Genomic DNA, 17,210 nt, shown 5'->3' on the forward strand with positions numbered 1-17,210 from the left:
ATCCGTATATATCGTACACCGAACTCCATATAGATAATATCGCCAAATCTTGAGGGCGAACACTACCGCTCCCAACTCCAAATCATGAGTGGGATATCTAGACTCATGAGGCTTAAGCTGCCTCGATGCATATGCTATCACATGCCCCCTCTGCATAAGCACCGCTCCCAATCCGGATATCGATGTATCACAATATACCACAAAATCTTCCATCCCTTCCGGAAGGGCTAACACTGGGCTTCGCATAATTTCTTGCGAAGTGTCTCGAACGAGGTCTGCTGCTCCGGACCCCAAGAAAACGCAACACCCTTCCGGGTCAACTTGGTGAGTGGCACGGCGATCTTGGAGAAATCCTTAATAAATCTCCGATAATAGCCGGCCAAACCCAGAAAACTCATGATATCGGTGGGTGATCTCGGCACCTCCCACCTCATGACCGCCTCAATCTTGGCCGGATCGACCAATATCCCATTCTGGTTGACGAGGTGCCCCAGAAACTTAACCTCTCATAGCCAGAACTCACACTTGGAGAACTTGGCATAAAGCCTCTCCGATCTCAGAACTCCGAGGATCTCCCTCAAATGCTCCTCATGCTGCTCTCTGGATCTCGAATACACCAATATGTCGTCGATGAACACGATCATTGAGCGATCCAACATCGGTTTGCACACCATGTTCATGAGATCAATGAACACCGCCGGTGTGTTGGTGAGTCCGAAAGGCATCACCACGAACTCGTAATGCCCATAATGAGTTCGAAATGCTGTCTTCTGGACGTCCTCCTCTCGCACCCTCACCTGATGATAACCAGACCTCAAATCGATCTTGGAGAACCAAGATGCTCCCTGCAACTGATCGAACAAATCATCGATCCTCGGCAATGGGTAACGGTTCTTGACCATTAGCTTATTCAACTCACGATAATCAATGCACATCCGGAGCGAACCATCCTTCTTCTTGACAAAAAGAATAGGCGCCCCCCATGGCGAACTGCTCGGCCTGATAAACCCCTTCCCCAGTAGCTCCTGAAGCTGCGAGGATAACTTTTGCATCTTCGGAGGCGCAAGACGATAAGGCGCCTTGGCGATAGGCGCAGCTCCCGGAACCAATTCAATACCGAACTCTACCTGCCTCTCCGGAGGCACACCCGACAACTCCTCTGGAAACACATCTGGAAACTCACGCACTATCGGGACCTCATCAACTGACTTCGGTCTCTCTGAATCAACCCTCGCATCCATCACATATGCCACAAATCCCCTACAGCACTGTTGTAGACTCTGTCTCGCTCTGGCGGCCGAACAAAATGTTGACCCCGTACGTGTACCCTCGTCGTACATCGTAAGAACTCCCCCACTAGGGTCTCGAATCGTCACCAATTGACGCTCGCAGTCTATCACAGCTCCATATCGGCTCAACCAATCCATACCCACTATAACACAAACGTCCCCAATCGCGATCGGAACCAGATCTATCGGGAACTCCACACCGAAGATCTCAAGGACACATCCTCGAATCACATCCGAAGCATACACCGCTCGCTCATCAGCTATGGAAACTCGCAGAGACCGATCCAACGCCTCTCGACGGACACTAATATGCTGACTAAATTCTACAGAAACAAACGACCGACTCGCACCCGAGTCAAATAATACCAACGCAGGCACATAACTCACAAGAAAAGTACCTACGCATATCATCATATAAGCATACAACTCAACTCAAATAAAAGATGAAAAGAGAATACATACCAGCCACCACATTGGGCGCCGCGCGAACCTCCTCCGTGGTCAACTGAAATGCTCTCCCACGAGCCTTCGGGGCCTCGGCCTTCACCGGCCGGACCTCGGTAGCCCTAGTAGCAGGCGCAGATCCCTGCGCTGTCCCCTGAAGAAACTGAGGGCACTCGGCCTTCCGATGGCCGGTCTGGTTGCAATGAAAGCAAACCGAAAATCCCTTGGGGCAATCCCTCGTGATATGCCCCTCCTTCCCATACTTGTAGCACACCCCAGCCCTGCACGACCCCTCGTGACTCTTACCGCACTTCCCACAAGTGCGGCCCTTCGCACCCCCAGATCTCGAATCAGCGGGTCTAGCCCGCTTGGCTGCCGGCTGAGACTGAGTCGGTCGCCGATCCGCCCTCTGTGACTTGGCCTCCTCCCTGGCCTGAGTCTCCAACTCGATCTCCCTCTTCTGGGCATTCTCCTGGAGCTCAGCAAATATCCGGTAAGTCGAGTTCGCCACGAACTCCCAAATATCCCTCCTCAGAACACTCAGATAACGGCTCATACGAGCCTGCTCAGAAGACACCTGCTCAGGGAAAAACATCGCCCTCTCATGAAACTTCCTGGTGATCACTGCCACAGAATCAGTACGCTGCTTGAGGGTCAAGAACTCCTGAATCAACCGTTCCCTCTCCATCAGGGGAACATACTCCTCTCTGAACATAGCGGTGAACCACTCCCAGGTCACCTCAGAAATCTCAGCCAAAGTGAAGTTCACCGTCACGAACTTCCACCAATCCTTCGCTCCCAGGCGGAGCTGGTTCAAGGCGAACTGAACCCTCAAGTGCTCTGGACAAGAACATGTATAGAAACATCCCTCGATGTCAAAGATCCACCTCATAGCGGCAATCGGGTCCTGCGTCCCGTCGAACTCTGGTGGCTTCGTGTTGCTAAACTCCCGGAACAACAACGAGTCACCTCCCTGAGGTCTGGCAGCAACAACAACAGCAGTAGCCGCAGCTGCAGCAGCCTCAGTCAGCGCTGCGTACCGCTCATCAAAATTCTAAATCAACATGGTCTTGATGTCCCCAAACATCTTAGGAATCTCAGCTCGGATGGCAGCAGCCACCTCCTCATGAATCAATCGACGGATCTCCTCGTCGCTGACACCACTGTTCTCAGGTGTGTGTCGATTCCCAACCATGATGCCTCTTAAATACAATGAAAATTATCAGAGACTCGATCGAGCATACACATACTCGATGACGCAACCCTACTTGTCCTCCGTTGTCCAAAGGATTCTTACTTGGAATGCCCACTGATCCGGTGTCTTCAGTAGTACGGGCCCAATACTACTGACCACACCGCATCAGCATTCACTCCAAGTCCTCCTCCTTGGATCTTGGATTACAAGTACTCTATTCACATGAACTCCTAACCGCTATCTACTCGCTCTCAAATCATCTCAGCAGCAGAAATCTCCTAGGCTAAGGCATCACAAATCAGGTCACTCTAGTCCTAGTATGTATACCTAACCTACTCTAGCATGCATAATGTAACATAACATATCTCATATCACATAATGTAAGGGTACTTTTGGGGATTCAACGTTCGGGTACTGGCTGATCGTACACACGGCTCTGCTCTATTTGTCTCAAAACTCTTTTTACTCTTTTCAAAAATTTTACTTCATTATCAAAATTTTCCTCAAATCCTCAGTTTGAGTTCAGATACGCCCGAAGATGCATCCGAATCTCTCAAACCAAGGCTCTGATACCAACTTGTAACAACGTAAATTTTCAAAACAATTTTTCATTTTTAAAACATTCATTCATTCGCAAAATAATGTCAAAACACATTGTATCAAATGTTATCATCACAAAACATCTCCCCAGAATCTCAACATCAACTCCAATGTGTGTGTGTGTAAGAATCATGCCGGCGCCTTCCCGCGCTCATCACTAGTACCTGAAACACATAACACAGCAACTGTAAGCATAAATGCTTAGTGAGTACCCCAAAATACCGCATACAACACATACGCCACTCGAGGCTATAATACGACCCTCCAATCGATGTGTCTCAGCGGGACCCTCCAGTCCCGTAGCTTGTTGGACCCTCTGGTCCGGTCATAGCTCGTTGGACCCTCTGGTCCGGTCTATATCATCATACAACATACAAATATCACATAGCACATAATCTCATACATAACACATAAGACCCTCTGGTCATCGCATAATACCACTCTAGGTAACGTATAGTGAGAAGACTCACCTCGATGTCTCGGTAAATATCTGACTCGGAAGAAATGTGATCTAGCCTCCGCCTAATCACATAAAGTAATACTCTCATAAATACAACTGAACTCATCCCTAAAAGTCAACAAGGTCAACGGTCAAACTTTGACCCGACTCGTCGATTGCACTAGGGCGACTCGGCGAGTCTACACGTGTCCACTAACTCTCTTAGTCTCTCTCTTGGCACGTCGAGTCCTCCCCTTACTCAACGAGTTACACCTGGCGTTAATCGCAGGACCACCCCAACTCAACTCGCCGAGTCTCAAGAACAACTCGTCGAGTTCCAACGTGAACTCAGACCCCTGACTCTCCCTGACTCACCGAGTCATTCCCCCAACTCGGCAAGTCCACTCACTGAGTGATTAACGGGCAACCTTCATACTACTCGCCAAGTCTGTTCTTCGGACTCGGCGAGTTCATGCCATGCACAAACTCTATACAACTCCTGAGGTCAGATCTGTTCCATACAATCATAGATCTGGCCTCCCCAAGCATGATAATCACGTAAAGTTTGGACCTTGGCACTCATATAACATCTAAATGGTCCAAAATGGTGATTTAGCCCCAAAAATGACATCCCTAGCTCATGGCTCCCAAAAAGACTCATAATGCTCCAAGGGTTAAGGCCTCTAGACCTCTTTGGGTCCAGATCCAGGACACAAACTCGAGAAGGGACCAAATGCTTCACTTAATCAACCTCTAAAAGGGTTAGAAAACCCTAACACTAAGAATCAACACCAAAAACTGAAGAAGGTCCGAGAATAATACCTCAATACAATCTCTATGAGCTCAAAAACCACCAAAATCGCACCTCCTTCAGCCTCTTCTTGCTTTGGTCACTTCCTTCTTGCAAAAATACCCACAAAATGATCAAGAATGGCCTCTCCTTCCTCACAAACGTTCGAGATCTCTTAGGGTTTCTCTCTGGGGGTTGGTGGCCGCAAATGACGGCCCTAAGGGCCTTTAAATAGGTCTCAAACCCTGGAAATTAGGGTTTCATTAAACAGTGTGGACTCGCCGAGTCCACTCGTGAACTCGCCGAGTCCAGCTGTGAACTCGTATACGAATCCGCAACCATACTCGACGAGTTTAGACGCCAACTCGCCGAGTCTCCCCACAAAACCCAAAAATAAAAGAACAAAATATAATACCTGGGAATACGGATGTTACAATTCTCCCCCACTAGAATCAGACTTCGCCCTCAAAGTCTCACTCTGCAAACAACTACGGATGCTGCTCCCGCATCTCACGCTCCGGTTCCCAAGTCAACTCTGCCCCTTTCCGATGCTGCCACTAGACCTGCACCAGAGGCACTTCCTTGTTCCTCAAAACCTTGATCTTCCGATCCCTGATCGCCACCGGTCTCTCCACATAATTCAGGCTCGCATCCACCTGAATATCTTCTAATGGCACCACTGCCGACTCGTCAGCTATACACTTTCGCAACTGCAACACGTGGAAAGTGTCATGAATCTGACCCAACTCTGCTGGCAACTCCAAACGATAGGCTACCCTGCCTACCCTCGTGATCACCCTGAAAGGACCAATATATCGGGGCCCCAACTTGCCCCTCTTCCTGAATCGGATCACTCCTTTCCAAGGAGAGACCTTCAGGAGCACAAAGTCGCCGACCTGAAACTCAAGCTCGGACCGACGTCTGTCCGCATAACTCTTCTGACGACTCTGAGCGGTCAACAACCTTTTTCTGACCTGCTGGATCTAATCTGTAGTCTGAAGCACAATCTCGGTGCTGCCCATCACACGCTGCCCTACGATGGACCCACTTCTTTGTCACAAGGTTATGTTATATGGGGTCTAATTATCTGCTCAATTAAATCTATCACACAAATAGGGTTGATTGTTAATGTTATTTTTGGTTTTGAACCAAAAATCAAATCAAACCAAAACAGAATTCAGACCAAACAAAATCTTGAATTCAGTGTTTCGTTTGGTTTTTGGACCAAACCAAATTACAAATTTGATTTATCGTTTGAATTATGGTAGGTTTCAAACCAAACCAAATTGAATTATAGAATATAATTAATTAAATACTATATTTATTTATTCTATAAAAGTTAAATAAAAAAAGTGAAAACATATTTTGATATTTCTTATTTCACGCATACATCGAATTTCCAATTCCAAAATCCCACAATTTTCCACCTTTAATCGCTTGTACCATCTTTTGTTTTGTTAAATCATGAGTTGCGATACACATGTATTATAAGAGTTAATTAAAAGAAAAAAAATTAAATATAAAGGTTAAAATATTTGAGAACTTTGAATATATTAGAAAAAAAATAATGATTTATTGTAATGAAAATGTATTTTATCTTTTAAATTTAAACAAATAATTTAAATAAAAAAACAAACTTTAATTTTGAAAATTTTGAAATTAAATTGTAAGTTTATTGGTGAAATTAATATCAATTTATTAATACATTATTTGTAATTATTACATTAAGATATTATATAAAATTTAATAAAATAGAAAAACTCATAAAATTACTTGTTGTTGCCCTACTCCATCCATCCATGGCCCACCCCGTTTCTAAAGTTTGAAGTGTAAATTCTTAACATAGAGGCAAGTATGCTAAGGATTCTTAACTTTGATTCTACATTAATTGATCTTTCTAAGCAATTTCTGCTATATATTGTAACCCATCAAATTATGTTCGATTTAGACCTTAGTTTTGATGTTTTGAAACATTATATATTTATATTTTAAACTTTTGATCTATTTTTAAGGTCAAAATTAAATTGGTTTCCTCAGTTCTTAAACCTAACCAAAGCAAATCATAATTTAGTTTTTGGATTTGTTCTTGATTTCTTAATCTTTTGTTGGTTTGATTTAGGGTTTTTGACCGAAAAAACAATTTCAATTTCAAACCGAGTAAACCAAACCAAAGAAACATAAAAATTCATAAACTAAACCGACTTCCGCTCTTATTATGTATATTTGAAGCAGATACTTTTTGTGGAGAAATTTTTGGTTGAAAATTTGTAGTCTACTCTTTTGCGACGCATGGGGTCATTAAGTGTCTAAATTTGCCAAATCTTAGATACAACATGTTAGTCTACAACAACTAGACCCTACCGTCGCTAAAAGTCCATCTTCATATGTATCATGGGTTTAATTAACATTTAACAAAATTAAAAAATACAAATTTGACTGAGAAATATAACACGTAATTAACACATTGATTCTTTAGATTCTACCAAATAACCAAGTCAAAATTCAAATGCTCATTTTAGTAGTATCATAAATGCAATAGGGTTTGATAAGTATATTCAAATAACCAAGATAACAAATTAAATCTGTATATATAAATAATTTATAGTCATGAAATAAAACGACACATATAAAATGAATTTAAAATCCATGAAATCCTTCACCCATTAACTAAAGCCATCAAAGTTTGACTATTAACCGACCGGCATGATTTCCTTATCTCCCCTTGTGTTCCCGTAAGAACATGGGTGCCACCCAACTTAACCATGGCTTGACCAAACTTGGTGGTGAAGTCAGACGAACCAGCAATGGCTGCAACGGTGGACTTACTCAAACCATCCACTGCCAATTCTTGATCAATTTGGAGAACTCCCCTTCGCAACATTATTTGGGTATAGAAAGATTTGTCCACCACTGCGGAGCTAAAAGAGTTCTGATCCAAGTTCGCCTTCCCATCAACCGTAGCATTCCGAGGGCATGTACGCCTAAGAGACGTTAGCAGCGCCAAATCCATCGTCGGATCTGGTTTACCAGAGTTTTCGAAATTGTAAAGACGATCTTGAAAAAATGAACAATGAGCAATTCCGATAGTGTGACCACCTATAGAAAACACACCCATTAAGCAAAATGTTATGCAAGAACAAAAAGTATCCATGGAATTGTGAGTTACCAAGAAGATAGATCATGTCGGTGGCAGTGAGTCCTTTCGTAGCAAAAGCTTGAATTGCGCTTGACACTGATGAAGAAGGAGATGGAAGAATTTGAGCATCTTTTGCAAGAGACACACGTCCATCCCTTCTTCCTGTTTGTACATTGTATCTACCTCCTCCACTCTACATGCATGTAGAAAGAAAGATTAGTACCGAAGATCTGATGAGATCACTTAATCTTTAGCGTTTAGCAGTGCATACCAAGGACACGGCATCTCTTGTAGCCATGACGATTATATCAGCACAAGAAACCACGTCGGGACACGCCCTTTCGACTGCAGTTTTTACAGCATCAATGACATCGTAGCCTCTAACACTTAGATTTGGCGGCGCTGTTTTCTCAGAATTGGTTCCGTCTAGTAAAATCGATGCGTCACACCCCTTTATTATTACAGAGTTAAAATGATTAGATTTTTCTGAAACTTTGTTGCATGCATGAATGTAGAAGAAACTTACATTAACAAAGCAATCATGGAACTGCATGCGAAGGAGAGCTGGGGTGATTGTTCTGTCGACTAGGAACTTGGAGAGGACTGTTTTTCGTACAATGTCTTCAACATCTGAACCTCGACACTTACCATTGTAGAACCCGAACTGAAGAGCTCCATAGCAATGACCACTGAGGTTCAAGAAGATGAACCCAATTGCGACTACGAATGCAACTGTTTTATTGTTTACCATCGAGGTTCCGTTATGCAGATTGTTGATCGAATTGGGAATGAAGAAAAGGGAACGATTCAAGGGTATATATGAGAGAGATTAATTATTGGTTGAATGGGTTGCACGTTTTTTTGTTGTACAATGATCGAAAGACGTGCGTTCATGGGGACATTATTGTTTTACACTTAGATTTCTAAGGGCTTGATCTTCCCCAATGCCTCCAAAAGTTCAAATATCTCAGCGACATGTTATTATCATTTCCTAACCATTTGTTAGAACTATCCCTTCGTCCCAAAACAGAGGCGTAGCTATGTTGATTGAAGGTGGGTCCTAGGACCCACCTATTTTTCTTAATAATAATAGAATGATTATATTAAAAAAAAATAAGAATTATCTTATAATTTATAAAAGACCTACCTTATAATGTTTACCTTATAATTTATAAAAGACCTACCTTATAATGTTTACGAATGTATGAAGCTCATATTTTATATAATCTAGTCCACTTAGTGTAGCCCAATGAATCAATCCACTTAAGTTATTCATTACCCAATAACCTAACCCATGTAAAATTAAATAATAAAAAAAATCGAAAAAAGCTCTTAAAAGATGCTTGAACCTTGATCGTGATCGACATCTCTTAACATTGAATGCTTAATGTGGTTTCTCGCCTGGTCGATCATTCCCGTTGTCCACTAGCCACCGTCGCCCCACAGGAAGACGTCACCTCCTCTACCTTCATGTCTTATACACAACAAAACAAGTGATCAATTTTGAACGATAGTTTAGTGTCGTATATTGAAAAAAAAGTGTTTTAGAAGTGTCGATAATGATATAATTATGAATATATTTCAAAATATAAGACCTCGTAAGTTCAATTATGAGAGCTTTATTATAACTATTGAAGTTATGTTTAAATATTTTAAGTCATATGGCTCGACTCGCAACCACTAGTATTTATTACACTTTCATTTTTTTCGGTTTCATTTACATAAGGAACCATGTGGTTTTCGGCTCTAGATTCGCCACCGTTCCAAAATAAATTTCACTGCTCTATTTAATCATTTAATACAATTTTATTTTAAAAGAAAATATTATATAAATTTTATTATAAAAAACATTTCATTAATTTAAAAAAAAAAAAAAAAAGTTATATAGATAACCGGGCTCCCATTTGCAAATGCATATCGCTTAACACCTACCTATTCTCCCAAAGTAAATTTTGTTGTTCAAGTCTCAAAACACCTTTTCCTTTTTTATTTCAAGGTGTTCATGAAATTTTTCCTCAAAAGAGAGTTGTGCATGGAAATCTTTCCAGTATTATGCTCGAAATTGTTGCATCTGCAATACTTGTATGATGTATCAAATTTGAAATGCAATATTGTTCAAAACCATCTGCTAGTTGGAGAAAATATTTCATCTCTGTTTTTTTTGGTTCCATAGAACACCTAGTCATACATTTAGTTGATGAGCATATTGTTGGTGGTCTTGTACATTATAGATGAATATATACATAAATATGAGAGGTAATCACAGCATTGTAATATTATATATTAACCGTTCTTCTCATTATTCCTAGCGCATTCTCGATACTTTCTAAATATAGGAAGCACGACATAAAAAAAAAAGAAAAAAAAAAAAGAATTAGGAACAAAGCAAAGGATTGAGGGTTCAATCATCAATGAACATCTAGTGAATGAACTTATTACCTATTGTTCACTATATTTTCCCCCCAATGATTGAGACACTACATAATCGAGAGCTACAAAATTCCGCACCACAAAGTCACAACTCTTTGAGTGAAGAATCTCCACTTAGCATGTTTGTCGTACCATCAACAAGATTATATGAAAAGGGGGAAAACAAAAAGTCTTAAGTTATAAAGATCTTCACAAGGCGAATACCTACATTTTACTTAACTATTCAGAAGTTTACTCTTACATCCTCAAGTTTAATGAACTGCCCAAGGCAGTTTATCTAATTGAACCTTTTTTGAATCTCATAGATAAATACTTTGCTACATGGTTTGAGGACAGATTAAATAAAACAATTCAATCATATTGAATATTATTAATGCATATATCATTAACCAACATAATGTGTGTATGTTTATCAATGTAGTTAATGAATCAGGCATTTGATGGAAGTGATAAACACTTAGAAGTTATAGCATCGATACCAATTATACACCCAAAATAATAGTATATCAAAACACCGCGTAAGCAAAAAATTAACAGTCTTGGACTAATTTCTCGAAACTTTTAAGTAAGAACCAGACTCGATAAATATTCAATCCACAGAACTTAGCCCTATTTGAGGAAAGTGGTAGTTAGATTAAAGTTTTTGAAACAAAAGTTTTTTACTCTGAATTTCGCGTTTTTACAATTACACGATCGTGTTTTTATCCTGTAACTTTTTATGTACATTCTGGACATCATTCAGCCACCTCGAAGAAAAAACACGATCATCTTTTTTTTATCATGCAACATTCGCAGAACTTTCGAAACCGAAAAAAAAAAAAAAAACAAGAATCGAGGCTTTTTTGCCAGACGTGACGTGTCACTCCGATGAACATGAAACATTAGTTGTTTTTTGTGAAAAGCCAAAAAATCAATTTGTGAAACCTCATAAGCAAAACACGATCACAGATTCTCATTAGACTATCATATGTTGGCCTAGAAAACACGAAATAGCAGCCTACTTCATTCAATGTCAGTCATACACATTTTTTCGATTTTTTTGCATTTTTTGTGATCGTATTTTTCGGAAATGCAACCATTGAAACATCGGAATCACTACAAGAATAACAGGCTATCGCGACGACACGTATCCCGACGACAAAATTCGTTGCTAAAAGCTGGTCTCTGCCACAACAAGTAGTCTCCAAAACGTTTGACTACTTTGACCAGATCTGTTTGACCTTAAAAGGTATCCAGGCGACAAGTCGTCGGCATAGAGTTTCAGAAAACTATGTCGGTATAGAGTAGAACAAATTGAATTTAAATTCAATTTGTTCTACTCTATACCGACATAGTTTTCTGAAACTCTATACCGACGACAAGTCGTCGGTATAGGGTAAGAATCCAACGTGACGATTCGCATGAAAATTTTAATTTCTTTTAATAAAGACAAAAGATAGAAATGACGTCGTTATTTGAACCCTATACCGACAACATGTTGTCGGCATAGGATTTTACCCTTACAGAAGGTATTAGTGCATCACTCATTGTTCGGTTGCATACAATTTTTCTCTCTCGGACTGGACAGGCGATTTTGCACCATCTTCACCAACGACGAGATATAGGTACATATTTGGTCCTTGTTTTCTTGATTGTTTATAATTGCTCAAGATTTTAACTCCAAATTTAGGGAGGTTTTCTTTTGTTTTCTTATTTTGTGCTTTTTGGGTGCCCACCATCACTTCAAGAAGAACAAAATAGGTTAGTGTTTTTTTGTTGAATTATGTTTGTTTCATGTCTATAATTGTAGATTTGAACATGAAGATTTGTTTTTTGTTTTCTAATTTTTATAGTAGATGTTTATTATGTTTTTTTTTTTTTTTTGTTAATCTTTTTGTTATTTTGAAAATGAAGACTTGTTTTTTTTTTGTTATTTAAAAGAAAAATTCTTATGCCAACGACATGTTGTCGGTGTAGGTTTTACCTATAAAAACAGTTGGAAATTTTTCCCGTCGACAAGTCGTTGGTATAGATTTATAATAAAACTTTTTTTACCTCGAAAATCTCTCCCGACGATCCTTTATAGACGACAAGTCGTCGGCATAGGTGGATCTGTGCCGACGACATCTATACCGACGTCAATTTCGACTTTAACCGACGGAGCTATACCGATGACTTTGTAGAGTCGACAAGTCGTCGGTATAGGTTTACCAACGACATGTCGTCGGCATAGGTGTTGAAAAAGTCATCGGTATAGGCCTCGTTCCTTGTAGTGAATCCTTATCTGACTCTTCCTACTACCTATAAATACCCTTTATAACTTCTAGATTAAGTCAAACTACTACAAAGCCATTCCATTTAAATTCCTAACAATTTTCGGCCAATGTGACATTACTAGCAATTTACAAAGATCTTAAGATTGCGACTCGACCATTTATTTTAGTTTTTATCATTTTTAGTTTATAGTCTTTCTATTATTTTTGAGATAATGGTTTTAGCCATCTCTGGCTAAAATACTAGTTTTTAGTCTTCTAAAGACTTCGACTTTTTATGCAATTAATATAAAATTTGATTTTTAATTTGTGTTTCTATCTAATTGTTTCACAAAATTTGTGCTTCATAAAGGTTTTATTTTTAATTCTTTTTTAGACCGGTCACCTAATTAGGATTAAATCATTCTAGTTAATTTACTGTTAAAATCTATAATTGTGTGATCATCTGGGAATAAATAACAAGTATCAGATTGGTTCCGCGTTGTGATTTAATTTTAATATAAACTGAAAATCATATATTTTTATACTTTCAAGCTTGTGAGAAGTATTGAATATTGTTGGAAATTTTTACACATATCATAATGTTGCTTTGTTGATTTAATTAAGAGTTTATTTAACAAAGTTACTAAAAAATTAGGATTAAATGAAGAACTTATTTTCGTTAATTATTTTCATAAAGACAATTTAATAGAGCTTATTAATAGTTTCAGTATCAGCTTAGATTGAACACATTTTAAATAACTAGATCTTGATTAATTGGATAATTAGGATAGTCGCAACAGCACTGAAACGCTTTTTTATAACTAAATTTTATATATTTTATTTCATTTCAATTTTTAGTATTAATTAATAAATAAAACCCCCTTTTTATATTTTCGTACTTGACTATTATGTGTCTTGCACAAAGAAGCATTAATTTTTACATTGTGTCCATGTGGATTCGACATTGCTTTGCTATCTTCTTGTGCATTCAAAGAATGATTTTATTTGTTTAAGCGTAAACAACACATTTAAACCCCATCAATGCTCACATTCATAACATTTTTTATGGTGTTGGGACGTTGTATATTTTATTTCTATTTTACACATTAGTGCTCGAATTTCTAAACAAACTTGGATCTTTGGGGCAAATGATGGAGGAATCATAAGGTTGAGTCAAAGGGGCTAAAAGGGGCTATGGAAGGAGGTTATTCGAGCCTTTTATGTGGTTGGTGAAGACATTAACATTACAAGGTCTACGAGTCATATGAGGACCTTATGGGGGTGGGATTTCAAACCTTCATATCAAGGTGGACATATATGAGATTAACTTTAACAGCCTATTCGTTAATAATGTTAGGACAATAAGCCAACAAAGACGAGTCTGGTGTTGGCAGCTGGTGGGTGATGGGCTTTATTTTTTTTCTCGTCCCTTAGAAATTCACTCGATACAGCCTTTGTGGAGACTATTTGGGATAATTTAGTTCCTATAAAAGTTAACATGTTATTTGGAGAATCATAATTGTTCAACTTCCAACTAGGATCAATTTGTCCAGAAGAGGGGTTAATATTAGAGGCAATCTTTATCCCAAATACAAAAGTATAAAGGAAACGTCTCTCTTCCTTGTATATTCATTTGGTAAAGAAGTTAGACTTAAGATTCATGATGGCTAGTGGAAGGATTTTATTATAAGTGTCATCTATTGAATCGAGGGGTACGATGGAACTACTCACATGAGGAAGCAAAAAATAGTTAAAGTGTTATTGGTGATCACTAGCAAGGTGTACTTGTGGTTTCTTTAGAATCACAAAAATCACATTGTCTTTAGGTCTGGCAATCGTGTCGTGTTCGGGTTGGCGGGTCAAAATATGTCAACCCAAACATGACCCATTTAAATATACAGGTCGCGAGTTGGCGGGTCACGGGTTGGCGGGTTTGGAACATAAAATCATATATGACCTGCCAACCCATTTATTTATACGGGTTCACAGGTTGGCGGGTTCGTGAGTCAGATTTGGGTTCGTGGGTCAAATTCTATAAATAAAATTTACAATTAAACATGAATAAATTATTGATGGTTGATGCAAACATATCTGAATTTTAGACATTTAAGTCTTAAACATCCAAATGAAAATTAAACACATTCATAGAAACATGTTAAAGACTTAGCCTTATAGGTTACGACTTTCGACCTTAGACCATCCACCACGAGTCAAAATGTCAAAACAGTCAAATTGTCTATGAATCAATGGTATATATTATATAATACTTATTAAATATTAATCCTTAATACATAAATACATTTAAAAATAAAATATTTTTTTTTTATTAAGAATATAAACGGGTTGGCGGGTCAACCCGTTTATTTCTTGAGAAACTCATATATGACCCATTTAATAAACGGGTTGACGGGTTGGCGGGTTGGAGGATTTAAAAAACTCAACCCAAACCCATTTATTTCGTGTCGTGTTGCGGATCGTGTCGAGAATTGTTAGCCTTAATTGTCTTTGAAAACAACCCGACTTGTATTAATACTCTTGGTGTAGTTGTGAAAACTATTTCTTTTATTGGTTTACACTACAAAAATCGGTGCAGTAGGAGTAACAAAAGTCATCACTAATGAGATGATATATAATCGCTATTGCCTTTAGCGGTGACATGTCGCCGCTAATGAATCGTCGTTATTTCCCCTTTGCTAATGCTCTTTTATTGCGCTATGTCTCTATTTCAACGTTATTGGTAATCCATGGATGTTGAAGCTATGGCACCTTCTAATCCCATTTGTTTGATTCCAAACTCTATAGATTTGAGCTTCTCATCCACTATTCTTATGTTATAAGATGCCTTTATGTAAACCATGTAGATATTTTAGATATATCATCATCAAAATAATATGTTTTTGTTTGGTAATTTGTTAAAAGCATCATTATTAAACTACTTTGATTCAAATTTATCATCCTCATCAAGAATCAAAGAACTAGAAGCAATGCTCTTTTTAGATTTTTAGAATATAATTTTCGTTGAGCATGTTCCTTTTCCATATTGTCCCCCACAAAAAAGATGCCATTATCTTCTGGCTCCTTAGAAACGCCCCCACCAAAAAAAAACATCAACGCCTTCTTGCTCCTTAGATTCTAACTAGAAACCACTTGCTCGCAACATTGTGGATTTACGTCGATCTTTATTTCCTTATATGCTAGCATTTAATTTATATTTTTACCGGATTGGGTTTGCATCCTAACAACCCTTCCCTCAAACCTAAGGTTTATCAAATCCAATCCTTTTTCATACATCCGATACTCTCAAGACACACTCACCTGATGGGCCATTAGGAAGACTTCCGATACAAAGCTTCAGGGTCAACTTCGTTGGATTGAGAATTATCGAGGATTGCGCCACCTATACCAGCCACATCATCTGGGCTTCGTAGCTCTGATACCATTTGTTAGGATCGTCACTAACCCGATCACGCTCAACATAGAAAAACAATGAGGTTTTATTTTCTAAAACTAATTGGTGATGAAAGGGATTACTAATTGCCTTATATGCTAGAATATAGTTTCTCTCTTTATTGATGTGGGATTGGGTTTGCGCCCCAATAGTTCCTACCATTTCCAAGATCCAGAATTCATAGAATAGAGTTTTAAAGGATGGTGGCGATATCTGTCACACAGATAAAACTCTATCTAAGTAAAGACGGTGATTAACATTTATTTTGTATGCCTTGGATCATTTTAAACATAACACATGGATCTAGTTCTACACTAAGCAATAGCAGCGACACAATTAACGGGTAGCGATGACTTCATTAAGTGGTATTGGCGGTAACAAAAAAAGGTAGGGGTGGATTTAAAATCATATGTCTTGTACTTTCTAACATATGCTTTGCACATCACAAGTGTTTCTATACAATTTCTTGTTGTTACCAAAAATTAATAATAATAATAATAATAATAATAATAATAATAATAGTAAGGAGAAATCTTCGATAAAGATTTAATATTTTAGGTCAGTTTATATTGTTTAATCATAACATTTGTTTTTTGAAAGGAAAAGTTCTGATTATCTAATTTTATATAATAATATGTTATTTTCTGTTGGAAAAAATAATGATTGTTTGTTAATTTTGGGCAAAATATAAAATACTGACCAGTTTTTTATTTAAAAATAAAAGTTAAGATTAAACCGTAATCTAACCCAAAATATTACGACTTTATCGGAGATTTCCTTTTATTATTATTATTATTAGTTTTTTGTAACAGCAATAAATTGTATAGAAACACTTGTGAGGTGCAAATCGCATGTTATAAATTGTATAGAAACACTTGTGAGGTGCAAATCGCATGTTAGAAAGTACACGACATAGTATATGGCAGAAGATCTAAAGTTTATCAAAATCAATGTTATCAAATGTGAACTTGGTTAATGGAAACAATTTTTTGCCAAAATAAATAAATTAAACTAAATTGATTGACAAATATCACTTTGAGCATTATTAATTCAACAAACCAATAGGTTACCCAAGAAGAAAAAAAGGTAAAGCTGAAAAAAGAGAATAAATCTTTGCTTATGTGCCAAGGTATATAACACATGTCCCAAACGCTTCAAAAAGTTACTCTAAAATCATATATTATATATGGCACAATAAGATTCAA

At 38.2% G+C, this 17,210-nt stretch overlaps 1 protein-coding gene across 1 annotated transcript; it reads right to left on the reverse strand.

Moving 5' to 3' along the window:
* Nucleotides 1-7,326: 7,326 nt before the first annotated feature.
* LOC145059367 (peroxidase 60-like) lies at nt 7,327-8,691 on the reverse strand. Its single transcript, XM_079007222.1, has 4 exons — nt 8,420-8,691; nt 8,165-8,344; nt 7,924-8,086; nt 7,327-7,853 (listed from the first exon to the last, which is right to left on the reverse strand). The coding sequence occupies exons 1-4, from the start codon at nt 8,642-8,644 to the stop codon at nt 7,414-7,416; spliced, it is 1,008 nt and encodes a 335-aa protein (XP_078863348.1). The 5' UTR covers nt 8,645-8,691; the 3' UTR covers nt 7,327-7,413.
* Nucleotides 8,692-17,210: the final 8,519 nt, after the last annotated feature.

The sequence above is a fragment of the Lactuca serriola genome, chromosome 6 (genome assembly GCF_051521515.1).
Source record: "Lactuca serriola cultivar US96UC23 chromosome 6, Lser_US96UC23_V15, whole genome shotgun sequence".
In the NCBI taxonomy this organism is placed as follows: Eukaryota; Viridiplantae; Streptophyta; class Magnoliopsida; order Asterales; family Asteraceae; genus Lactuca; species Lactuca serriola.

Coding starts and splice junctions, on each gene's coding strand:
- LOC145059367 (XM_079007222.1), bottom strand. CDS start 8,644: ATGGTAAACAATAAAACAGTTGCATTCGTAGTCGCAATTGGGTTCATC. Junction 8,087..8,164: donor CAAGAGATGCCGTGTCCTTG/GTATGCACTGCT, acceptor ACATGCATGTAG/AGTGGAGGAGGTAGATACAA. Junction 7,854..7,923: donor CGACATGATCTATCTTCTTG/GTAACTCACAAT, acceptor TGTTTTCTATAG/GTGGTCACACTATCGGAATT.